This window comes from Filicampus tigris, chromosome 14, assembly GCF_054856515.1.
Source record: "Filicampus tigris isolate MCC_2025a chromosome 14, RoL_Ftig_1.0, whole genome shotgun sequence".
Lineage (NCBI taxonomy): Eukaryota > Metazoa > Chordata > Actinopteri > Syngnathiformes > Syngnathidae > Filicampus > Filicampus tigris.
Window position 1 is genome coordinate 9136231 of NC_141230.1, and position 26929 is coordinate 9163159.

At 40.3% G+C, this 26929-nt stretch overlaps 1 protein-coding gene across 3 annotated transcripts; it reads left to right on the forward strand.

Annotated features, from left to right (window-relative positions):
* abi3bpa (ABI family, member 3 (NESH) binding protein a) lies at positions 1-26143 on the forward strand. Of its 3 annotated transcripts, none has more exons than XM_086052380.1 (23): positions 1-347; positions 7663-7842; positions 7946-8014; positions 8089-8221; positions 8459-8649; positions 8810-8853; positions 9380-9425; positions 10545-10610; positions 10768-10845; positions 11595-13397; positions 13491-13568; positions 13937-14101; positions 14778-14834; positions 17598-17660; positions 18715-18837; positions 19661-19750; positions 20804-21016; positions 21140-21248; positions 22944-23023; positions 23750-23779; positions 23872-24030; positions 24303-24425; positions 25006-26143. In XM_086052380.1, exons 1-23 carry the CDS (start codon positions 242-244, stop codon positions 25119-25121), a joined length of 4122 nt encoding a protein of 1373 aa, XP_085908506.1. In that variant the 5' UTR covers positions 1-241; the 3' UTR covers positions 25122-26143. The 3 variants fall into 3 exon arrangements, with proteins under 3 accessions (XP_085908506.1, XP_085908507.1, XP_085908508.1); XM_086052381.1 differs by having other exon boundaries at positions 11598-13397; XM_086052382.1 differs by lacking the exons at positions 11595-13397; positions 13491-13568 and having other exon boundaries at positions 9-347.
* The last annotated feature ends 786 nt before the right edge of the window (positions 26144-26929 follow it).

Here is a 26929-nt window from a genome sequence, read left to right on the forward strand (position 1 = left end):
GACCCCTCCCCTCCATCAGGGAGGTATAGAAGGTGCAGCAGCATCCCAACCTGCAGTCAAGTGTGCCGCACAAGTCCTGCACAGCTCCGAGAAGTCATCCAACCTCTTCCAGAGAGCGTCCAAGCAAGAAACCTGTTACCTCTACCTGCTACCCCACGTGACTTGCGAACCTCATCTGAACCTTGAGACACCAGCGCTGGTCCACTCGTCCCAAGATTCCACACCGCCGAGCGCCGCAGTCATGGCAAGGATGCAGCAGCGCTCGCCCGGCTTTCTGGTCCTCTTCCTGCTGGTCCTCATCGCTGGGATAGTTTTGTCCGGTCCTTCCACGCCACGCAGGAGCAGAGGTAGGACATGCCGACGTTTTGTGTCTGATTATGATGAACCTGCATAGAGTGTATGCCCTGCCTCTCTCCCAAAATCAGCTGGGTTACGGTTCATTTTAGCTATGATACCTGAGGAAAAAACGAATTGATTGTTGTGCAATCCTGGTGGTCTGGAGTTTAAGATTCCACCTGCTATTAAATGTTTCTGCTCTTATGAGACAGAGATTTGGAAGGTTCTCACTGTCTCTCACCGGTCACATTTGCCGCAAGAACTTTTTTTAATGAGTCACGTTTTCCTGAAACAAAGAGAGCACAGCTGGTCCGTGACGGATTTATCTTGGAGGCGTCCCCAGGTTGGAGAGTTCAAAGGCTAATCTTGCAAGACATGCTCACGAGATGAAGCGCCTGCAATTATCACAGCAGAAGGTGCCGACTTTCTGTTGTGGCTCTTACAATCCGAGTTGCACGGTTTTCAATCGAATCAAAGCACCCGCCAACACCACAGCTGTGCAGTCACATATTGTGCCTAAGCATAAGGACCACACACTAAATGTCTACTGTAGTTCCAGCAGCGCAGATGGGAGATTATCACTACAGTGTTTTATAGGAGACAAGTGTTACGTACATTTTGGCTCCCTTTTGGGAGCTCAGAACTTGATCTAGAGCTATTTGCAGAAGTTTATTTTTCCCTCTCTTTCCAGCGGACAAGAAGAAAGAAGCCATAACACAGTCTCAGTAGATTAGATAATTGAGTCGCTGATTGGGAATTTTGGTAAACAGAACATTTTCCTCTCTCGCACTGCACAAACAAACTCCAGACCTGCCTTTTTTCTGCTGCGTGCTGGGCATTCGCAGTTGTGCTGGATTTGTGTGTTCAAGCCCCTTCGAAGCCTTTGATGGTTGTAAAAATGACGTGAGGTGAGCAGCCAGCAGCCCAGCTCTGCTTCGTTAACGCTTGCTGGCAGAAGTTGGCTTGCAGACAAGTCACGGTGTGCAGCTTTGTGCTTGTTTTTCTATTTCTTCTCTGTGGAGAAAGGCGGGTTTTTTGTGTTTCTTGGCTCAAGCACCCGATTTGAGAGTCAAACACATTATGCGGTGAAGTGTTTATTTTTTTCAAGCAATGATTTGAAGATATGAAGGGGTTATACTAAGCTCAGTCAAAACATATGTACTGTGAACTACTCATTGGTTGAATTTTACAGAGTAGAGCCTCAGGGAACGCTGATGTCAGAATGGTCAGGTAGTGCCTTGAGCGAACGTTAGTCCATTGACCAGATGGGGGCGTCTTATGTTACAAAAGCCTTTGCCAACTTTTGAATCAATGCAACCCGTCCACATCTGTTAAAAGCCTATTTTAAGCCATGTCTTCATGTTTAATCCAGCAAACATCATCAAAATGTGACCAAATAAATAAATTCAACACAGCCATGCACAAATACATGATTCTTTTCAACTGTGAGTTATGAGTAAATGTCAAATGTATTGATTTCATTGCTATAATTGCCAAGTTTCTTTTACCTGACCGCCATCACACCACATATTGGAACAAACTGATTTCCCAAGCTTTCGAGGTAATGCATCCCTTTAAACCTCTTAGAAGTGTTGGCGCACCCCCTCTTCAATTTATCTTACCTGAAAATCATTAAACGGTTTGGGAATCTTTTTTTTTTTAACAACAGCCTTTCCCAAGTTTTTTAAGGCACACACCCACTTCAAAGCTCAGACAGCATTGGTGTACCCACTCTTCCCCAACGCAGGCCTGTTTTGCATGTGCTCTTATGGTTAGGCTATATCGATTGAAATTGAGCATTTTGAGTTAAATTTGAAAGCGACTGGAGAATTTTCTTTTATTTTTGGGCAAAAAATACATTGGAAAATAAATCATGTAAATTGTCGTAAAATTTGATGCTGTGCTCACGACATGTTTTTGAAACATTCTGTTTTACAACAGCTATTCCAATGTTTTTAAGCCACACACCCACTTACCTGGTAGAGTCGGCACACCCTCTCTCCTAATTTTCATACGAGACAGCCAGTACGCTTACAGTCCCATGCGCACCCTTCAGGGCCCCTATATCAATCTGGAACATATGCCCCATAATGAGCACTAGTTCACTGTATAGTCCAGGGGTCAATCCTGTTCCTTGAGGGCCGCTGTCCTGCCTGTTTTCCATTTCTACCTGCTGAAACACACCTGATTCAGACCTTCTGCAAACATTGCTGATTATCTGATCATTTGGATCAGGTGTGTTGCAACAGGGAGCAATAAAAAACAGTGCAGGATTGAAGACCCCTTGTAGCATCAAATCTTGCTTCCAAATTCCAAGGAACTTAAAAACTAAAACCAAGTTAACAAAAACAAAAAATAAAACAGTATCCTAGAACACAATGTATGACATCACCCTGTTCACTACCACAACAAAAAATTATTTACGACTGACCCACATTTAGACGATCAATGTCTCGGAAATAGCATTGAGGCAGCCTGAACAAAACCGCAGATCAAGCTCGGATAAATGATGGTGATGGAAATATGAAGACAGCAAAGAGAGGAAGGGTTGCCGGATGAACTTGGAATCCCAGAGTGTCAAGATGATGAAAGATGGCCACTTCCACATATAGGATGGGAGAAGGATGGGATGAGGCGGCGCCGCAAGGGGGAAGAGAAAGCAGCTGTGGCTCTGTTAAAAATATATCCAAAGCCATTTGTAGTGTGAAAACAGCACAGAGGCCGCCAAGGAAAATTTGCGGAGTGCGATCCCTGGCATGACTATCTCTCGCTGGATCAGGGATTGTTCCACAATAGACTCCCACTGATTTATAGCCGCTATTCCCTCAGTCCCGTTTTAACTAATATAGGTCACTGGAGCTGTCATTGCCTTGTCGCTATCTAAATTATTTTCAACTGTCTGTGCCGCAGCTGGCACGAGACACGGCAAGTTTTTCACACTCCATTGCCCTAAATGGAGTAGGCCATAAAACATCTGTTTCGGCTCTTCAATCTACCTCCCATCTTCTAGGACTCTCGCTTGACATCACCCCTTGTGTGTGTGGCAAAAAAAAGTTGGGTTGAGGGGGGATTTACCGTCTTCACTCAGTTTAATTGATTTAAACGATTACGCATGTGAGGGGGATTTATTTTTTTGTTGGGCAGTATACCACACGGGTATAACGTTTATACACATTCATGTAGTTTGGGTGATGAGAGCAGATGTGTTGTGTGACCCACTAAAACGATCACACCGACCTCCAACAAAGACAGTTTTTGTTTGAGACCACAATAATCGGTGCTACAGCTCTCCATGTCTCATATTTATAGCTCTCAAAATCAGTTGGGAAGAATTTATACTTTGAGCATTTTAAGCGATACAAATTCACCGATGCTAAATGGTGGTTTGATAATAAAAAGGAAAATAAATCCACACCCTTAAGTACAAGTATTGCAATAGTATCTTGAAGTATGACCACAATGCCTTCGTCTAGTGAGATTGATTATTTCTGGAATAACTGCTTCCGGTGTCCAAACTATTGCCATCATTAAACATTTATTAACTGTGCAGGTACCTTTTTAACTCAAATGTTACCTTATTGTCATAGAAGAAAAACAAGAAAACTCTCCATAATAAACACAATCTTCCTCGCTTCTTTAACATAAACGGCCCACCACTCAAGTACAGTGTGACCTTTTGATCACGAGTGACACAACAAACAGCAGCTAGCCAGCAGGCGGCTAGCGTGAAAAGCTAGCACACCATTCTGCATCTTCTTGTCAAACATCCATCCACCCATTTTCTATGGGTCTTGTCATCGTATTTGTTTGATTCTAAATACCGAATAGTAAAGGAACAGCAAGTGAATGAAACAACAACAGTAAAAAAAAAAAAAAAAAAGAGTTTTGAAGAAAATTGTGGCGAAAACTCCTCAAATTGTACAACTTTCGGTGCTTTGAGGCTTCAGGGTATCACGGAAATTTGTGGTCAAAGCTGACGTAAGTGTGTGTTTTCTTCACCATTATTACGAGACTCCCTTTCCCGGAGGATCATGCATCACCAGGCGATAACGTCCTCTTTGGAGCCAAGCTCCAGTCTCCGATTTGAGGGTGTTGCTGCTTTTCAAGCCAACAGAATGACCTCTTCTGCTTACTCACCAAAACATACGATGGAGAGGACAATCATTACATGTTTATCAGATTCGGGGCCTTTATTTATTGGTTAGTGCCACATGCTGATTGGTGACTTCATTGCATTTTGAAAGGTTTGCACATGCAGTTAGTGGGAATTAACTGGATTAACATTTGGAGCACGTCTGCGGGAGTCATAATGGTTTAATGAAAGGGACTCATCTTAATTATCATCGTATAATACAAACCATGTTTGTTTTTGTTAGAATGAGGGCGCTAAGTGATCATCTGGGATAGTCTGGAGGGAATTATTGCGTCATTTGATGTGGCCAGATAAGGAAAAGTAGGTCAGCTGACGTTTTTGTCGCTAATAAGCATGCAAGTTAAATGTAATTGATCCTTAATGAAGATATTGGGGTCCCACTGAAAAAGTAAACTTGCAAGGAATAAGTCCAAATGTTATGAGGAAAAAAGTTTTAGTATTCTGAGAATGAAGATGCAATTGTAACAACTTGATGTCAAAATTCAGACAAGAGCACAACAGTCAAACTTGGGAGGGCTGTCATCCATATTTATAAGCACTGATATTTCATTGCGTATAAATTACAAATTACAACTTTTTTCTCAATTCATTGTGACTTTCATCTGTCAAGGTTACTAGTTATTTCTTTAAAAAATACTGCTTTTTCTCATGAACTTTGTAATTTGGAAGGTCCGCTGATAGTGTAGTGGTACACACGCCTGAGTTGTGTGCGGGCAGCGTGCGATCGATTCCCGCTCAGTGACAGTGTCTATGTGTGCCCTGCGACTGGCTGGCGACCAGTTCGGGGTGTAGTCTGCCTTCGCCCATTGACGGCTGGGATAGGCTCCAGCAACTCCCCGCGACCCTATATAGGATAAGCGGTTTGGAAGATGACATGACATGACTTTGTAATTTGCCCACCCTCACAATCCATCCAATAGCCAAACCGCTTGTCCTCAGGCAGTAGGCGGGCCCAACCAAACATTTGCACTCACAAGCATACCAACATAGCAACCAATCACGGCTGTGCTTCAGAAAACAGATGAGCCGCGATTTGTTGTTACCTGAGCCCTGAGCAACTATGGTGTGATTTTCAGTTGACAGAAGTGACAAAATGGCCGCCCCCTAAAATGGATAAAAGCCGGTGGATTTTGATGCTTAACTCATTCCACAAATTCAATATTAATCAGAGTGCCATGTTTAGACTAGAAGAGGCACAAAATGTTGGGGTTGGCTTCCCTTTTAATTCTTAAATTACAGTTCACAATCACAATATTAGGATTTTATACTCACATTATTACTCTTTCCTCTTAAAATGAGACCTATTTAGTGTAAAATTACAAGTTTATTTTGTAATATTTTAACTTGTATTCAGATTATTCCATTACTTTTACCCCATATTATTACTATTATTTTCATTTTATTTTCTTATGTATGACCCTTTGTGTTTTTATTATTTTTTTTTTTTTGCAGTACAAACAGATGTTTCTGGAGTAAATCTAGAACGTAATAGCTGCAAATGTTCCACTTAGACAAAAACAATTTTGATAAACTGGCCTCCTACTTAGGCAGTCAACTATCTACATTAAAGCTACTGTAACACTAATAGTATTTGTTGAAATTCTGTCATGTAGTACTGTTTAGTCTGAAAGATTGGCAAGTAACATTCTGTGGAAAACTCCTAAATCCTAAAGCAATTTGGGGGGGTTCAGAGATTCTCAAGAGTCCATGCAAACAGCAACAATGTGAGTCCTGTAGCTGAGTGATGGATTGCTGATTGGGCCAGTGGTTTAGTCAGATCATCTAGATCTAATCAGCGTACTTGGGAAATATTGATAAGACTAAACAGTTTAATGTGACTTGCAGGCCAAATGGTCAAAGTGTGGAAGGGTTGTGGGTCCGAGCCAGTCTTTGCTTGTATTTGATTTTAAAAACACGTTGCCAGAGGTTTCCTGATGTTTCCTACTCACTGAGCCAATCTCACTTCTGCTTTTGTTGGGAATATTGGTGGGAAAAGCAAAAATAAATGCTTTTGATTTCCTGATGAAAAATCAGGAACACATAGCTGGAAAAGCTAAGAGGGTATTTTTCAAATCCAGGGCTTCCCCCTTTGCAAGTGTCTGTGTTGGGGTCTGGCAGCTGCTAGCGTTATTCGGCATGCAAAGTTCCACTATTTCATTTAGTCCTGAGATTGAAGCCAAGGACATGTGCTTTGGAAAGTTTATAGTTTATAGTCCTAACTACAAAGATGGAGGTTAAAGCCCTTACAGGCTCATCTGTCACTCTGATCCTCTTTTTAAAACCATAAAAATCCACTAATTACTCACTTGTCAAAGTGGATTTGAAGAAGATGAGGTAAAAGCAAACCAACAATCCCACAAAAACACACTTCAACTTGCCAGTCATTCTTTTGTCACGTCTGATAATATATACCAAAAGTATGCCCAGTATTCTGCTTAATGTTCTACATGTTTCTGCGCCAAGTGTCAGTCATCAATCACCGTTATGAGCCAGATTCACTCATCCGAGCATCATGACTTCCAATCATTAATGTCTGCCATAAATTGGCTAATTTATGACCCCAAGATCGAGTCAAGTGTTAATTTAAGTGAGTCACATAAGAAAAATAAGACTAAATCATTTCAGTGTACAGGAGTCCAATGTCTTTTGTTTTTGGCCTTATTTTTCACCCATATAATGAAGGTCTTTACACACATTTTGAAGTTGGTTGAAGCTGGATTTGAGAAATTTGAGAGCTGCAGAGCAGAACCTAAACATTTGCTACCAGTAGGGGCTATGTTTTTTTTCCCCATAGTGGGACATTAATCACATACAAGATATCTATTTGGTCAAGCTATGCCCATGGAACTGAGTTACTAAGTATGGAGTCTCATGTCATGTGGAGAGTCATCAAACTTTGTTGACAAAGACAAAACTACACTTTTTATATGGTTAAAATTTGGTAGCAATCAGACAAAATCTCTTGGATGAGTTCATTTTTGAAGGACCCCTGGGCCTATTAGACATGCCTTCCAAATTTCATGTTGCATAGTGAAACTGCCTTAAAAAAACAAATTAAAATACCAGGGTGAACATAATTAAAGAGTATATGAAATTCCTCGAAATATAGAATAGCAATAACAAAGAAAGCATTTTACATGCAATAATAATCCCATCCTGTCCTGTCCCATCAGTCCGACGCCAGAACATGAAGGTCCGCATCAATGCCACAGGTGACACCATTGTGATGAAGTTTGTACGTCCCAACACCGACACCAAGCTGGAGGGCTATATCCTGGGCTATGGCAGCAGCATGTTCTCCAAACAGTTCATTCCGCTACCGGAGAATGGGAAGCCTTACGAGACCGAGTTTGGTGAGTGTGGCCAATGACTCGCACAAATATACTTTTTTCATAAGAAGATACATGTCTTTTGAACCTTAAATACCATATTAACCTCTAAATGTTGTGTCTTCAGACGCCGAGCCAAAGTACCTTATTGCCGTCCAGCCCATCCCAACCAATGACGTCAAAAAGCACTGCACAGGTATGACTTCTTAAATTGAAAGCTGACAAAAGTGTCATGCGGATTACTGTATTTTAATAACCATTCATCCACAGGGAAAGTGGAACTGGAGAAGCCACTCCATCTTGTTATCGGGTCAGTGACGCCCACGTCAGTTTTGCTCTCTTGGGGGACCCTCCTGAAGACGCCCTACGACGGAAATATCATGAATGACTGTCTCGAGGATGGGTATGATTACATACATTTGGTCCACTTGAATATGGGGGTAAATAATAGGGCAGAAGGTTCTTGTGTTATCTCATCACTTGGCCTTTTCCCCGATGCTAAGAAACTTTCTTCCTCTAACATCCACAGTGTTTGTATGCCAGGAAAACTGCTGACAAAATGTCCACAAAACATATTTCAATGAATGTATTATCTATAGCTCGAATATATATATTTTGCTCTGTTCCGTCTTTGGTCTAGACACTACACAGTGCGTTACCGAGAGAGGAACAGGAAGTGGAACTACCAGACCTGCCCGACGAGTGACACAGTCATTGACAATCTCAAGCCCAATGCCGTTTACGAATTCGGTGTCCAGCCCAGCTCTAAGGACAAGACCGGATCGTGGAGCAAGCCTGTCATCCACAACATCAGCTCAGGGGGCGTTCAAGGTAAATTTGATCACAACGGACCACCTCCATAATAATAACTAAAGCTGCATATTTTCAACGATCTTTTGGTATAATGAACAATGCTCCATTCAATAACCAAATGACATTCAGTTTCTCTATGAGAATGTAGTTATTTATTTATAAAATTTTGTGTTTCCAGAGAAAGTCATAAGGAAAATCTTCAAACGTCCCATCGGCCCTGTGGTATGTACCTTTGCCTTCTAAAAAAAATTGATCAAGGAGTAAAGTAAGAGTTTGAAACTTAATGTCAAAACGCCATCATTTATTACATGAGGGTTTTATTTCATCGATTCATTAAAATACGCTTTGTTCATTGGATATGCTGAAAGAGTTGTTGAAGCTTATGAGAATGAACAGCTCGCCTCACAATAAACATATTCATGAACAGGGCGTGCGTTCGGAAGAATTAATATGCCCTGGAGAGCATGTTGTACATTTTTTTTGTGTGTATGCTATTCTCAGGGTTGTTTGCCTCATTAATTTCCCTTCCAGCTGCCGAATGGAAACGGCATGAGTACAGCCAGGGCGCGACAAGCCAGGTCCCCCGTCTCTAGTGTGCTAGCCTCTCCATTTATTCCAATTTAGAGCCACCCATGCCAGCAGGAGATACTAAGAGCAACCGAATGCTGCAGTAGTTATCAATTTGATTCTTGTGATCATTGCGACTATATTATTAACCAAATCTTCCTCTTTGTTTTTGACCCAATAGAAACCCCTAGCACAAGGTCCTCACTTCCCATTTGCTCCTCGCCATGGTAAGTTAATCAGAGACCCTATTTCTTGGTAAAAACGGTTCTAATTATTACTGCAATAGAAGATGCATTATGCTTTTATGAAATGAAAAATAATTGTATTAATTCTGCAATGAACTTTGAGTCTAAGCACTGGAAAAATCTTTGTTTTGCAGACTGACAAGAGTCGATTCAAACTTTGATTTATTGCAGATTCCAGTTACCGGAAAGTTGTTTTTCTACAACATTAGCCAAATTTCTGTGCAATAGTAAACACTGTACAAGAAATAATAATCACTCAGGCCAGTGCATTGTTTCGATACAATACAATACATTCACGAAACATGTAAAACTACTTGCGATGCAACGCAATAGGATTCAATCCTATTACGATGTGATACTACTATGCGATTAACTCCAATTACAATACAATATAATTCACTCCAATCACTGATTTACATAACTTGATGCTAAACAGCATGTTATGATGCACTCACAGAGTGAGCAGTTAAATGCTCTCCATCATGAGGTGCTCTGTTTACACTCCCAAAAGGTGCAATTTGGCAAGAACAACATGAAAATGAAACAGGATGAAACAAATCTACATAACATTTTTTACACACACATTATTGTTGGTTTTCTAAGAAATACTGTAAGACAGATGTCTCAATGATGCTTGAAGGAAAATGCACAAGTTACACTTCACAATTGTATCTCACATTTCTGTATAATCAGTTATTCCAGTTTGGATCATTGCACATTGGAAGTATCACTACACATATTAGTTATTTTTCTCCATCCCTAATTAATATTGTACACAGGATTAGTATACACAGCCTCTGCTCAACCCAGACCACCTCACACAAAGTTTATTTTCAGAAGAACTGAATCATGTTTTGCACTCCTGCAAAAAAAAATCATTTTGTCTCTAAGATCTAAGGAACATTGACATGTACTGTATAAATAAAGAAAGAAGAAAGCATTACTGTGAACTGCTAAACCCTGATAATCCTTGGGGAAAACTGTCAACATGTACAGTACTTGCACTGAAGAAATGCTTTGACTTTCCAGTTTCTTTTACAGGACTGGGATAACCTTTGTAATGACTTTGGATCTAACCACTCTTCCTTTACTCTTTGTTAGTTCTTCACAATAGGACACAGGGCAGACAACCCACCTCCCGCCACATAATCCCAAAGACAACTCTTGGTAATTCTTCTTCTGAGCATGGACTCAGAAATTTAGTAATGGTCTGAAAAACAAACTACGAAACAACTTTGCATCTCTATCACTTAAGGATTGATGCAACATTTAGTCTACTTTCTACATGTTTTTCATATGATCTAACGTGTACTATATTTGTCAGCTCCCATCACAACGACTAGACAGGAACCTCTGTCTACCGCTGGACCTGCAGCACCTGTGACTACCAAACAGCCAATTGGTAAATAGTGATTAAGTTTGTTAAGAACTCAAACATTGGACCTATTCTAATTTAGAGGCAGACAGAGTGTTGACTAAGAAGTGTTGAATGCTTGGCCCACACTAAATGTGTGATGTCAGCTGTTTAACAATGCTAAAGTCTTGGCATAACATAGCTCTTGAATCCATTTTTAATGATGGATTTTAGGGCCTTGTTGTGTTTTAAATTTATTAGTACTATTTTTTTTTTTTTAATCAGGGATCGGTTTGTTTGGCTGACCCAATTGTAGCCATTCTGTTACCAAGAAAATGACAACAAACAATGGACTGTCTTAAATTCAGTCCATATATTATTGAAGTCTTACAATTTGACTGTATTGGCTTTGCCTGTGTAGTTTTTGGACTTTCTCTCTTATTCTCTTTCAATGGCAGTCAAACCAATTCCCAATGGCCATAAGGCAAGCAATTAATCAGCACCTACTAAAACCACTATCCTAGTGTCTTTGTGAAACAGCCTTTGGATTCATACCATTGAAATCCCGGCTAGGGAAATTGGATAGTTTTGAGGCTGAATGAGTCATTGAAACTTGAGTTGGGTAAAAAGATAATGTGTAACTTAACACTAGGACAAGAATCACAATGTAAGTTTTCAGGTCCTTTGCCTGAATCTCGGCTGTTTTCTGCAGCCAGCTCAGTCATGCTTTTGTCTGTCATTTGAATCAAACAGTATTTTACAGGAAATATTTTCTCTCTTTCTCACATGCCACCCAGGAGGAGGCCTCTCCAAGTCTGTCATTCCTCCTTTCCACAAGGTCCCCTTAGTTTCCAATCTCCAACTTCAACTTCAGATTTCAGATCCAGCTGCTTCTATACCCGTCCACAAGCAAAATGGTGGACAGTCCCAAAATCATGCCCCACATCCATTAAATCTCCACCAACCACCAACACAATCCAAGCCCAGACCACAACAACCCGAAACAGGTTCTCAACCAAAACCACATTCTCATCAACATCAATTAGGATTCCAGTCTGTACCCCAACATGAATCATATCCAGATCAGGAGCTGTACACCATCACAAATAACCCTGTTGCAGCACATTATCATCAAACATCTCAACCTACACCCCTAGCACAGCCCCAGTCCGAAACCAGATTAACACCCAAGACACAGACAAAAACAGCAAGTCAGACAAAGCCACAACCCCAGTCCGAAACCAGGTTAACACCCAAGACACAGACAAAAACAATAAGTCAGATAAAGCCACAACCCCAATCAGAAACCAGATCAACACCCAAGACACAAACAAAAACAATAAGTCAGATAAAGCCACAACCCCAATCAGAAACCAGATCAACACCCAAGACACAGACAAAAACAATAAATCAGACAAAACCACAACCCCAGTCCGAAACCAGATTAACACCCAAGACACAGACAACAACAATAAATCAGAGGAAGCCACAACCCCAGTCAGAAACCAGATCAACACCCAAGACACAGACAAAAACAGCAAGTCAGACAAAGCCACAACCCCAGTCAGAAACCAGATCAACACCCAAGACACAGACAAAAACAATAAGTCAGACAAAGCCACAACCCCAGTCCGAAACCAGGTTAACACCCAAGACACAGACAAAAACAATAAGTCAGATAAAGCCACAACCCCAATCAGAAACCAGATCAACACCCAAGACACAAACAAAAACAATAAGTCAGATAAAGCCACAACCCCAATCAGAAACCAGATCAACACCCAAGACACAGACAAAAACAATAAGTCAGATAAAGCCACAACCCCAATCAGAAACCAGATCAACACCCAAGACACAGACAAAAACAATAAATCAGATAAAACCACAACCCCTATCACAGCCTCAAACCACAAGTCAGCCTGAACCACGACATCGTCCAATAACACAGCTCATACACCGAACACAATTAACAACAAAGCCTGCATTTGAGGCACATCTAAAAAGATCTCAACCAACAGAGCAACATCAACCTCGGAGACAACAAATTCAAACAATGGCTCACGTCCTACCTAAACAACCATTCCAAACGTCAACTGAGCCACAAATTAAAACACAATCTGAATCGATTATCCATTTTGAGACAACATTCCAATCCTTCACTCAACAAAAAAACTCTCCAGAGTCTTGGTCAAGCACAAATAAACAGTTTCAAGTACAATCAACATCCAAACCAAGGACTAGTTCTTCAACCACCGTGACACAACCTCTTTTAAAGAGAACGGCTCGGCCAGAACCACACTCCCAACCAAAAACACAACAGCAAGTCAAGCCTCAAAACCAACGCATCACTAGCCATAGTAACCAACCACAACCTTTAGGTACAACCTTGGCCCAGCCCCCGTCTCATCCTTTGTCAGACACTCGACATGCTTCCCAATTCCCATCAACTGCACAAAATCTGCCCCAATCTGAATCCCAAACCAAGGTAAATCCTGCATCAAAGTCCCAAGCAGAACCGCAGCCTGGAATTGAGAATCAGCCTCGGGGTATGAGTCTCTCCGGCCCCATTGAGGTCCCTCCATTGCAGGCAGTTCCCACTGGTAAACACCTGCTTTCCACACCTCATATGTTAAGACAATGTCAAAATTACAACAAATACCCTTTAGAATATACATGAGTTTTCTCCCATGCAGCTCCTAGTCCACCGGAGAAGGGAAAGCCTCTGCCAATCCCAGCCCTGGCTGCAGAGAAGCCTGATAGTTACAATCTTGGTAAACACCATGACAACTTGGTCGCATTTACCATCACCGCTTTTCGTCCAAACTGTATGACGCCCAGTTGCAACTCAAACCACTGGATGATATCACTGCTTCCCCATCTCCATCTCCATCCTCACACCCACGTCATCGTCCCTGTCACCATGTGTGCTGTCAATTGCGGCCCGGCAGACCCTCCTAACCCCCACCCACTCACAAGCAACGCCGTGTGCCATTCATGTCTCTCTGTCATTTCATTCCTTGGTCTCTCGTCTACATTCCTTTCATCGATGTGCACTGTCATTTGTTCCATTTGGGTAGCGCTAGTCGAGCTCGCAAGTGGATGATCGCTAACCTTCCCGAATACCTCTCTTCTTATCTAGGTACCACGAACCGGAGAGTCGAGGCCCCTCGGTCCCCTACTAGCTCCTCAACTATTCCATCAGGAAGAAACACAACATTTTCACGCATCCGGCCTCCTCCTCATTTCCCTCGCAATGGTGTCAGATCATTGCCCACCTCCTCCCACAGCTCCAGGACCTCTGGGGGTAATGGAGAACTCTCTTCCTCTACTTTGAATCTCCCTTTCTCCTCTTATCAATCTGCCTATCTTTATCTGCAGCTCCGCATTTACAGATGACAGCAGATGGCTCCTGGTTTAGCACAGAATATGTCGTACACACGTTGAAAAGCTGGCGCCTTTCTAATTTCCTTGCACCATCTTGCGCTCTGGTGCCTTCCTCGGCAGTCCCGAAACTCCCTGTGTTTGATCACATGTGCGCTCTCGTGTGGTATACTTCACACCTCTCCCATGAGCTGCATTTGTGGCTTGAGCGTCGGTGTCGTTAATATGATTTACAGTCCCTATTCGCTGGGCCATGTGGGATGTCTGGCTACAGTGCTGGCAAGGACACGCAACATTTTACACCTAGCATGCCAAACCAAGCACGGTGCAAGCAGTTTCGGCAGTCTCATTTTCCTCTGTTTGTATCATCCTTTCCTAAACATACCCACAGACTTCTCAAAAGACTTAGAAAATGGAGAATGAGGAAGGCCAAAATATAAGATTAATGTCAAAGTCATGCCAGCGGCAACTTCAAATCCAACTCATCTCTAAAAACTAGGTCAAAGGCACACATCTTCATCTTTGTTTTCCCTGACTGGACACTGCCAAAAACAGTGACATCAAACACTTCATAACCAACCTTCTTCTCCCTCCAACAGTGCATCATAGGAGCAATGCTCTCCCTAAACCTGGAGCATGGCCCAAAGACAAACCTGGTAAAGACTGACATCAAAAATTTCTTTTCAGCGTTCCATACGCACTAACCCCGTGAGGCACTGTTACAGTATGTCCCAGTGTGTGCACATCATAATAATCAATCATCATCATCATCATGCGCTTTTTGTCACAGTCCACTAATGCTGCTTGTCAGACCTCTTGTGGCTATTTTATTTGTTCAATATGTCTTGTCCCAGAATCAGTTCACGGTTTGTGGCTCAAATAAAAAATTGGTTGAAGATAAATAACTTTGTTAATGATATGGAATATGATCCATCTGAAGTTCTTATCAGCAACATGGAGGAATAGGGTCAGCACATTCTTGCAAGGTCCTTAGTCCGAATCTTGTCTGTAAAGTTTATCGTCCAGCTTCCACCCACATTTCAAAAACATGCATGATTTTGTCTATGGTTTATTGAAGACTCTAACTTGCCCATTGGTGTGAATGTGATTATGAATGTTTGTTTGTTTGTATGTGCGCTCTGACTGACTTCAACCTGTATAGGGTGTATTCTGCCAAAATCAGATTGGATAGCCTCCAACTCACCTCTGAGTCTAATGAGGAAAAACACTATTAAAAAAATGATGGGTAAAGAAAGCCAGTATCACCACAGCTATGAGGTAGTTTGCCGCCTAATCAGGTTGCCATAACATTTTAAAAAGTTCGAGGAATTTCATGTTTCTTTAATGGTGATCAAACCACGTCTGGACCGCACGTGTTATCGCCCTCACTCCTCATTTCCTTCAGTCTGTAAATTTGATTGATTTCAGAAGGCTCTGAAGACTTCCCTGGAAGGGTATTGAAACCATTACTTTCAACTAACCTGCACAAAATACCCAACAACAAAACCTATATCAATTATTTGATAGTTGAACTCTCTCGGTTCCAGGATGACAGTCATTTTTTTAACCATAGGAAATAACAGAAAAACAAATAATCCTTTCCATGGTCAAACTGTCACTTTTATTTACTAGGAAGTAAACATAAGTGTAGTAAATATGGGTCTACTTAGCTCCTGAATATGATTCTTCTCTCCTTAAAATACTTGAGAATTCTTTTGAAATGAGTGTCCCCCCCCAAAAAAAAAAAGCAAAGAAAAGCTAAATCCTCTCGTTAATCATTGTGTTGGATCAGGCCTCTTTCACACATAAGTAGATAGGTGACTTGACCTAGGCCGTTGTGTGGTCTTTGTCCCTTGGATAATCACTGAACTGAGGGGCACGCGCGACAGCAGTCCGGTTTAGATACATATCTTTTTCTGTCTTTTGGGTTCATTTACAAATGGAACTTCTGAGGTTCCGCTCTTCGCTGCACTCAAGGCCAACAGTTATGTAAGTTGCTGTTGGACAAAACAGCAATGATACAAGACATATGTTCAGTTGACAACACATGCTATACATCACTGCACTTTAGCCCAATTAAGCATGACATCATCTTTTTGTGATTGCCAGCCTCTCGTAATCACGTACAGTATGATTGATTACAACATGGAGGTACAGTACGGTATTTCGTATGATACATATCAGTGCATGTTTGCCATCAGCTGTCTGTCATACGGTGGTTAATCTCGGGGCTCATCAGTGAGAATCATCAGAGGATTCTCATGCCGATTCCTCCGGGGACTTTTAAACCAAGGTCATTTATTGGAGAGAAGGAAACAATCCTCAAAATAAATATCTTGAAGCTGCTTTAGATCATTGCCAATTTCATAATCTCACAAGAATAAGCACTGATTTATCTCTGTGATAAGGGAATGAAAAATGACCAAAGGATTGCAGTGTGAAATGCATTGGAGCTGATCTGAACTCCAATTAAGGAAAAGTCTTAAAGGCGAGAGACTCCCTTTGGCCGCAGTGTCTCCCATTAAATGATTTAGTGCGATCTGCTTTAACGCATCACAAAAATAAATCAGGGTTTGTTGCGAAGCGGTTTCCATTTCAGGCCTCCTCGAATTTGCTCACTTCTGCTTACATTTCCAGCATAATTCCCTCATTGGATCAATCAGCGCAGTTACGGCTGAAACTCATTGGCAAGGACTATTGAAGCTTGTAGAAATTTATGGAAAATAAGCATCAGTTCAAACATATCTTTTTAAATAGAAATGAGTCACTCATTAAAACCAAAGTCATACTTGACTTCCCTTTTCTCAGATCATTAGAACAATTTTCAGGGCTGATTGATGTTTTTATTTGTCGTGGACTGTGGCAGCACTGGCTTGTACCTGTATGTGCCATGATCGGGGATGGGCATTTGATGACATTAACACTCCTATAATCGATTAATTGTTACAAATATAATGATAATGAAAGGAAAATTCACTCTCTGGAGGTTCTGAACTCCTGTTTGATGCCAGTGTCATCGTAGCTGTAACAAAATCATGTTGTGTTCTTCAGATTGCAAACTGACTGAATCAAAAGCATTTCTGCTGGTTGCAGCCAATTAGTGTTGTTGTTGTTGACAGTTAGTGTCAACCATTACCTTTCTACTGTATAGGAGCAATTGATCAACACGCACTTAATCGATTATTATGCCCATCCCTAGCTTTTATCGTTGCTTTTGTGTGTGAAATCATTTTTGTTGACAGCTCGCTACTACTACTGCTACCCATCTATCCATAAATGTAATCTTGTTAATCCAACACCATTTTATTTCCAGTTTTGAATCTCTTCTCCTACAGCACAGACCACCTGTTGCTCTGTATGAGTTTGTAATACCATTGTAGTTCTTTAACGTATGTAATGTTTCCCATTAATTCCTACAGTTTTACGTCAATCTGTTCCCGTCAACAAGAGACCCAACCTGGTGGGGATGCCTAATGACCATGGTGAGGGCAATAATTATAAATGCTGCTGAAACCTCGCTTGTATACGCTATAAGCTCTCTCTCTCTCTCTCGCTCTCTCTCTCTCTCTCTCAACTGTTTGCATTGCATCATGAAAGAGAGCAAGCCATTTTCAACTCTTTAGATTGGTCAGTAGTGTGTTAAAATAACAATGACACATGTGGACTGAACAATATTATAACCTCACACATATATATATATATATATATATATATATATATATATATATATATATATATATATCTATATATATATATAAAAGTACAAGCAACTCCTTTCTGCATGTACATATGAATCTTTTCTCTTAAAAGCCCTTGTTGAGCCTGCACCATCTTTAGGAATATGTTACAACCCGCCCCCAAAAATGTGCAATGTTTATTATTTTGGTCAGCCTCTGGACTGAGCAGCAATGTGGCATGTTAATGCATCACGTAAAATGCCAAAATATGTGATATTTTTCCCAGACTTCAGTAAGCGAAAATCTTACTTGAATTCCGAATTGTTCGGCTTTGAGCGAGGATAGACTTGAGACGTCTCAAGGCAATGTAATTGCAGGCAAAATTTCCTGTTGTTGAGTCATCAAACTTGGATGCTTGATTCTTGTATTCTAGCCTTCTTGTATTCTTGCCTTCTTCTCACCACAATTTATTTCAGCTGTCAAGCTTGGACAAGTTAAAAGTGACCACAACACAAAAGATGAGCTTCCAATGAAAAGCACAATACATCCCAGAAAGCAAAATAATGAGCACTATCTGCGTAAACCCGGGGCAGTATCTTTTTTATTTTTGTCTTACATTGAAGTCAGATACAATGGTGCAAGTGTGAGGGACAATCAAAGCACCCCCTGCAATAGTGGCTGACATTTTCATCTTAGGGGGAAAAATAAACCCAACGTGGGCTTTCTGATGTAAAAAGAAAAAAAAAAAGGACACAGAGCTGCTCTACAAGGACGCCCAAAGCAGATGGAACACAACTGTGTGCGAGTCACATGATGAACTGACCCCCCTCTTCCTCCTCCTTCTCCTCTCTTGCCTCAGATAAACCCATGGACCTCAAACAAGGCGACAAGGAGTCCATCTTGAAGCCTTTCCCTCTGGTCACATCCAAGCCTAAGCAGGAGCGCCGACAGCAGACAACCACCACTACCCCATTATTAAACAGTAGGAATATACACAGTTTTCTTTTGCATACATACACAATACATTATGTACACCCGCACAATCTAAGCCAGGGTTTGGCAACCAAAAATAAAAAAAAAACAATAAAAAAAACAACAACATTGCCCATTCAGTTACGAGAGATCTAATCTTATGCTGTTTGTGGTGCAGAGCTGCACTGCATCATACTGAGAAAAAAAGTCCTAATTATTTTGGTTACATATTTTAGCTCAAAACAACAGTAATTCTATACCTCTGACGTTGCTGCGAACTGCATTATATGACAGAATGCTGACAACAACATATAAGATCTAAGAAAGCTTGCATTTCCAAATTTGGTAAAACAACACAATTTAGTTTGTGTTGTGACTCAAGAGTGGCTATTATTAAGGTCATAAAGTACCATAAATTCCCCTCTGGAGAGCAATAAAAGATAATCTTATCGTGGTTCTTTTGAGTATTCAGATATTTTTTTTAAATATGCAATTGATCACAGCTGCAACTTGCTGGGAACGCTTGAAAATGAATCTAGAACTTTCTCGAATTTCACTGTAAACGTTTAATTTATTGTGGATTTCATTAGCTTGTACAGGTTTCTACATTTATCAAAGAACATTCCATATGGAGCAAAGTATCGATGGGTGAGGAGGTTGTAATCTGAGAAGGAAATAAGACAACATGTGTGATTTAAAATTGTAATGAATGCTCAAGCAGGTGTTGGGCAGACTGGATGTTGACCTGCGCCAGAACTATGAAAAATGCTGACAGAACGTCCAGCCAAGAACTGTCGGCACACCAAACTAACTTGTCTGCTTCCTTTTTCCAGGCAGCCGATTTGACATCAATGAAAATTCCTCCATATTCAGGCCCCTGCCCGCATCCGATGTGGACATTATGGGGAAGAAGCGCTACGTGGGTAAGACTACGAAATCTCTATGACTCTTTTACATTACCCCCCTTTGGGCCCTTTTAATCATACTTTGTTTTACCCCATGATATTATGTGGTTGGTCAGTTAAAAGCAAAACACTATTGAACTAGGGTGTGTACTGAACCAGCCAGTTAACTGGTGAAAACCAATCATCAACGTACTGCCAACTAATACTTGCACAATTGACTGATACAAACCAACCATCATCCAATACAGAACAGCCAACTACGCAAACCAAATTTCATGAGACAACCAATAAAAAAAACAAACAGCCAGCCAACCAGCCAACAAATAGTAAGCAACTGTCAAATGCTACAAACCTTACAAACCAATGGGACAAACGATAAAAACAAGTCAACAAATTGCACTGAAAACCAATAGGAATTACCCATTAACCAATCCAAACCAACCAGTCAACTTAATGCAAACCGTCTAATGGTAGAAATCAACTTATCCACTAATGCAAACCAATCGGCCAAACAATCAAAAACAACTGGTCGATCGATAAAGAACAACAACCAATCAACCAGTACAAACCAACTGAAAAATGATAGAAACGACCCCTAAACCACTATAAGCCAAACGATTCAAACTAACCATGTCTGATACAAGCTAACTGTCAGTCAATAAGAACCAACCAGTTGTCAACAAATGGTTGATATCAATGATACAAATCAATTGTCAACCAATAAAAAACTAACTATCAACAATAATCAAAATGGTTGAAGAAAATGTATTGGTTGCGGGAATGAAGCCATCTCCATCTCTGAGGGATATGCGAAACACATCTCTATTATCAATGCTATAATATATTTACGTATAAAACAACTCTTGATGCAACCTTCTTTCTGCTTTCAACCAATAAGAAAAGAGTGATCTCATATTGATAATTTGGATTGTTTATAGTGTAGAAAGAAACCAAAGCATTGGGAAAAGGACCAAGTTTGTGAACCAAAACCATCATTTGGACCAGGGAAAGCAATTCATAACCATTAATGAGTCATTAATGATATTATGCTCCGACTGTACATGTCCACAGCTCCTCACGTCATCTACAAGACTGATAAGAAGCCAGACGAGCCGTGTTCGATCACGTCCTCCCTGACTTACTTCCCAGACGAGGAGGACGGCAGTGATCAGAACGTGACGGCTGCCCCTCGCAACCCACCGTCCAACCTCACCGTGGTCACGGTCGAAGGGTGTCCGTCTTTCGTCATCCTCGACTGGCAGAAAGCCGATAACGAAACCAGGGGTATGTTGCACATAGTACTTTATGACAGATTGTCTTTGGAGATGTGTACAGTATTTATTTTCTCATATAAAAGATTTATTAGATTTTTTAAAATATTGAAATGGCTATACTTCTCTTTATCAGAGTATGAGGTCATATCAACAGCAAAAGGACCCAATGGAGAGGAAGTGTCCATATTGACGACAACAAACCAGACACACACGGCGGTGGAGAACCTAAAACCAGAAAGCAGGTATGTGACCGCCTAAAGCTCATTTAGATTTTAAAGCTCATACAATTCATCAAATGTAGTAGGCTGGCAATTACTGCCAGATTTGCCAGGTGTCACTGTTGCTTGGACAAGTGTCATGAAATGGAAGGAGTAAACAAAAGTCAGGCTGGTTAGTTTTATGTCACATTGCATGCTCAATGTTTGGATAGTTGGAGCAGGAGGTAGGGGCCGAGCCCTAATAATGATAATTAATATATATATATATATATATATATATATATATATATATATATATATATATATATATATATATATATATATATATATATATATATATATATATATATATATATATATAAATAAATTGGTATTTTTGGGGGATCCCTCAAGCAGGTTCTTTATTTAAGATGGCACATAATAGGCCACTTGATGACCTTTGTAAAACATGTGAAAAAAAGAAAAAGAACAAAACAGTACAGTACATTGAAATAAGAGTACTGGTACAAATTGCGGGACGAATGCCTACTTTGTCGCTCTCATTTTTCTCTTTATTTAAGACTCTTTTATATAATACGTATAGGACCCCAAATCTGTAGTCAAGCAGTCTATCATACACTACAACAATGGGGAAAAAATAAAAATAAAAACACACTGAAATCCGGGAAGGCTATTGGTATCTGTTGCAGGACGAAGGCATAATCAACTAAAACGATGCAGGTTCTAAAATAAAGGGGATACATTTAGGCACTACACGGGACAAGTCACTGCCAGAGATTTATGCGTCTTTTGTCAAGACTGTGCATGTAATAGAATTTGATGCTGTGGAGAGAAAAAAAAAGACATTAAAGATTAAATTTGCTCAAATCTGTAGAAATTGCCAAATAGAGGTATTATGCGAGGTAGTCATTATGAAGGAAGTAACATTTGTTTGAATAAAAGAAGCTATAAGAAAACGTCAAATTTGAAAAAACAAAGAATAGCAACTCTGTGCTGGCATCATGTGATGGAAGTCATTTGTGCGATGCTGGCACGTCATGATGATCTTTTGTTGCTTTTTGCTTTGCAGTTGCACGAGTCTTAGGAAATACAGGAAATAAGGGATTGATATCTGAGAGTATTGTTTTGTTGGGACTACCGCACATTTTCAAAGGAGTTTACAGGTTTAATTGCTGTGTTTTGCTAGTTAGCAACCCGTTGTTTATCTTAAATCTCCCATTCATCCATCATTGTGATGGATTACAGCTCATGTTTTCCAGCAGTTTTATCTTAAGTATGTGTCCAAGCTGCCAATGCAGATAAACAATCACAACCTCATCCCACCACACAAGTTGAATCATGCACAGAAAACGGCTTGGTTGTGAGAACCAATAAATATCACAAATCGATCCACTTGTAGCATTTTTGTTTTTACTACATGCAAATATAACCAAAGAGGAACAAAAACCAGAAAGGGTGGAGTGGGTGGAGGGTTTTTCACTTTGCATCTGGAGTTTTAGGAGTTTACCAGAAGCATCCCCTGGGCTGCTTTTCGCCAGGATATCTTAAGCTTCAGCACGTGGAATAACCATCAGCTGTTTGAGTACAGTGAGTGAGTCACTGCGACTCACGTTGGCTCTGAAACTGCGACAATTTCATGAAAGAGGGGGAATTTCGATGGAAAAAATGTGCCTTAAGTTTGGTTTATCCCCTGGATTGATTGTTTCTGTCTTGTTTCAGTTATGAGTTCAAAGTGACACCAAAGAATGAGCTGGGAACAGGACCGTCCAGCGAGCCTGTGTCGTTTAACACGGAGTCAGGCAAGTTTCTCCCAAAACCACGTAGAAAAACATTGTTGATATCGCATATGTACCTTTGCGCAAACAAACGCATCACCAATTAACACATTTACGCAGGAACTGCAATTATGATTATATTATCATATTAATTTAATGTGGTATACACAAGAGCTTTTCTACTACTAATTATAATAACATAACAGCTCTCTTGTGCGGTGCCATGTAAAAGTATTTGCTCCCTTCTAACATACTTGATTTTATTGCATAGTTTCCCCACTTCAATGTTTAAGATCATCAAACAAATGTAGAGATCAGGCAGGGATAACCTAAGTAAAAACAAAATGCAGTTTTTCAATGGTGATTTGATTTATTGAGGAAAAACTAAATATTCAAAGTTGCTTGACCATGTGTGAAAAAGTACTACCCCCCTTATTAAATCATGAATTTACTGTGGCTAATTAATTTTTTAAAATTCATTTTCACTGACCACACCCAAGCCGGATTACCTGTGTCATCCTTGGCTAATATTTAAATTTGTTTGATGATGGGAAACATTCATCCACAACAAGTGTGACATTCACGATGGGGGTAAATACTTTCTCACAGCACAGTAGTTTCTGTACTATCGTGAGGCATTTGGCATCCATTTTGATTCAAACACGGGTTCCTGTCTTACAAAGATAGACATATTGCGCCAAAGCACGTTAGACATGACAATGATAATTATCATTTTCCTTCTACATGCAGCGGACCCACGAGTGAGTGAAAACGTATCAGGTAAATATTGTCCTCTCGTAATTTCATGATATTCTATCATATTGTATTTCTGTTAAATTCCTAATAAATTTGCTTTTTAAAATTTTCAACAGGAAAAGATGCCATCTGGACGCAATTCCCATTTAAGACGGACGCCTATTCTGAATGCAATGGGAAGCAATACGTGAAGAGGACGTGGTACCGAAAGTTTGTGGGCATCCAGCTGTGCAACTCCCTGCGATATAAGATCTACCTTAGTGATTCGCTCAATGGTAAATACATACGAATTTGAGTCGTACTGCAAGTTGTAAATCAATTGCCTCTACAGTATTAAAGACGATTTTCTTCTTTATCATTAACACCAGTTAGCATTCTGGCAAACATGAGGTTAGGCCACAATGTTGTGTGTATCTATGTTTACTTTAGTGTTTACTTCTTTAGACCTGCCCGGTTTGCCTTGGTTCTTGTGAGCTATCTCGGCCCGCGGCCCTACGTTTTGTGGAATCCTAACCTCGAGTACAAATTTACATCCCTCACACTTTAGGGAAGTTCTACAACATTGGAGATCAATCAGGTTACGGCGAGGACCACTGCCAGTTTGTGGACTCCTTCCTGGACGGGCGGACTGGGACGCAGCTGTTTGCTCACCAGTTACCATCCAGGCCAGGTATTTATGAGCAGTATACAGATTTATTTTACATTATCACTTCCGCCAAGATCCCAGGGTGCTCCCAGAACAAAGGTGGCGGTCACGTATATCGACACAGTAACATTTTGGACCCAAACAACAATCGTTGTTTGCGCTGCAGTAGTGGGTGACATATTGGGATAGTATCATTGAGAATGGATTTGCACTCTCGTCCCATCCCACTCCCACAGAAAAAACTCCCGTCCCGTCACAGTCCCAGACCATAGTCAAAAAAAAAAAAAAAAAAAGATAATCCTGTCCTGTCACGGTGAAAATGACTCCCATCCCGTCCTGCTCCCAATCAGCATGACCTGAGCCCAGTGTGAGTGAGGCAGAAACAGATGAGCGCCAAAGCACCCATTCAAACCCCACTCTATGAAAGGAAGGGTTTTCAAGACATCACCGATCAGTGCCATCCTCCAAAGCCCATACAGTAGATGCCCCACAGGACCACGGACACCACCTTTATGTTCTTCCGAAATGTTGTATTGCTTTCTTTTGCGATATAAGTAAATTACAAACTTCCACTGAGTGATCCTGTTTTTTTCCCCCCCCAAAGGTTACTTAAGAGCGCTGAGGCAAGAGCCGGTGAGCTTCGGCGAGATTGGCGGCAAGTCGCATGTGACTTATGTGGGATGGTATGAATGTGGCACGCCCATACCCGGCAAGTGGTAACACCTCCACGCAGTCCAGAAGAAGGTCTGGAAGAAGAATACCAAAGGTGCCTAACGTGAAGAGCTTCTTAGCTAGGCTTCTTTTCCTTGTTACCACAAATCAGGGGTAGGGAACCTTTTTCGCCCCATTTAGATAGTCCTCCGAGGGCCGTACAAAATTTATGGGAAAAAAAATGATCAAACAAATGTTTATTATTTAACATTATTAGCATTTGTTGGTTAAATGTTCTTAAGGGTTTGTTTTTGGAATTACATGGCGGCCTGGATGAAAGGCTCTCGCAGGCTATATATATGGCTCACAAGCTGTAGGTTCCCAGCCCCTGCTATAGACACTGTAGATTGGGGGCGGTGTCTAAGGTTGCTACGAGGAATGAACGGGTTCAGGAAACAAATCGCCGATGTTGTAAAAGTGTCAAAATAGATGCATGAGTGGCCAAAATGTTGATTATACAGTCATTGTTCTGAAAATTGTTGGGAAGCTGGCTCCCAAAATGTATGATACTATTTATCAAGGGATCGTTACAAGATTATAGCACGTGCTTGTAATTTCCAGAGGACATAGACTTGCATGGCTATACACACACACACCCACACACACATACACATTTGTCATTTCATTTGTATACAGAAACAAGGTGCCACTCATATAATGATTGTACATTTGTACAATGTAAACTACAAGCATACATGACACATGTGAGACCGACAGTTTGCTGTTCCTGAGGAATTGCTAGCAGTTGCAGATTGCACAGTATATGTATATGGAGTGATTTTTTTTTGTCTACCAGAGATAGTTTAAGATTTTTCGAAGGATGTTTAAGTTCAAATTATTGGGATTTTTTTTAGCTTCTATGATGTAGTTTTGAATGCGAACATGCTAACTTTTCTCCAATAAGGCAATACCATAGAAATGTATTAAAACATTTTGCGAATTGTACATAATTTTCACATTATTTCTTATGAATCCTTTTGTGTTGCAACATGTAAACTGTTTTTGAACAATAAATCTTGTTTTGATATGAACTATACAGGTTTTTGTGTGATTTCAAAGGATTTGCATGATGTGCATGATTATGTCAGTTTTTCCCCAAACAGGGGAAATGAATGAGGTCTTTCAGCTAAAGTTTTAAGACGAAACTCTTTATGCTATAAGAAAGGTAAAGGCTAAAGACTTTATGCTAAGCAAGGTAAAGGCTAAGGTCTCAATGCTAAACAATTCAAAGTATTTTACTAGAATTTTTTTATATTTAGCATTTCATGTACTTTAGTATTTACTAAATACTAAAGCTGTTTAATTCAGGCATTATAGTGTAAGGTTTTAAGGCTAAGCAAGATAAATGTAAAACTTTGGTCTTTATGCTCAGCAAGGTAAATACTCAGGTTAAAATATTGAAGTTAAGTAATGCAAATACTAAAGCTAAGTTCCTTACTCTGAATATGATAAAAGATAAAGTCTTCATACACAGGCTGAAGCAGGGCTAAGACTGAGCCTAAATGGTGGTATTTTGCCCCTACATTTGAGGCAGAGCAAGCACATTTTTCATCTACTCACATATGTGCAGTCAATATACAGTATATATATATATATATATACATACATATATATATATTGTCGTATATATATATATATATATATATTGTCATATATATATATATATATATATATTGTCATATATATATATATATATATATATATATAGTCGCTGTCCTGTCCTTAAATTTTCACATTAGTCTGGAGGCCTGTTCTGGTCTAATGTCAAGTCAGGTAAAAACTAAAGTGAAGATTTGGTAAATTGGTAGCGTGTTATA

Bases quoted from the DNA above. Each gene is read 5' to 3' on its own strand.
- abi3bpa (XM_086052380.1), top strand. From the start codon at position 242: ATGGCAAGGATGCAGCAGCGCTCGCCCGGCTTTCTGGTCCTCTTCCTG. The intron at 8,222-8,458 runs GTATGATTACAT...TCTTTGGTCTAG, and splicing joins AATGACTGTCTCGAGGATGG to ACACTACACAGTGCGTTACC. The intron at 19,751-20,803 runs GTAAGACTACGA...ACATGTCCACAG, and splicing joins GGGGAAGAAGCGCTACGTGG to CTCCTCACGTCATCTACAAG.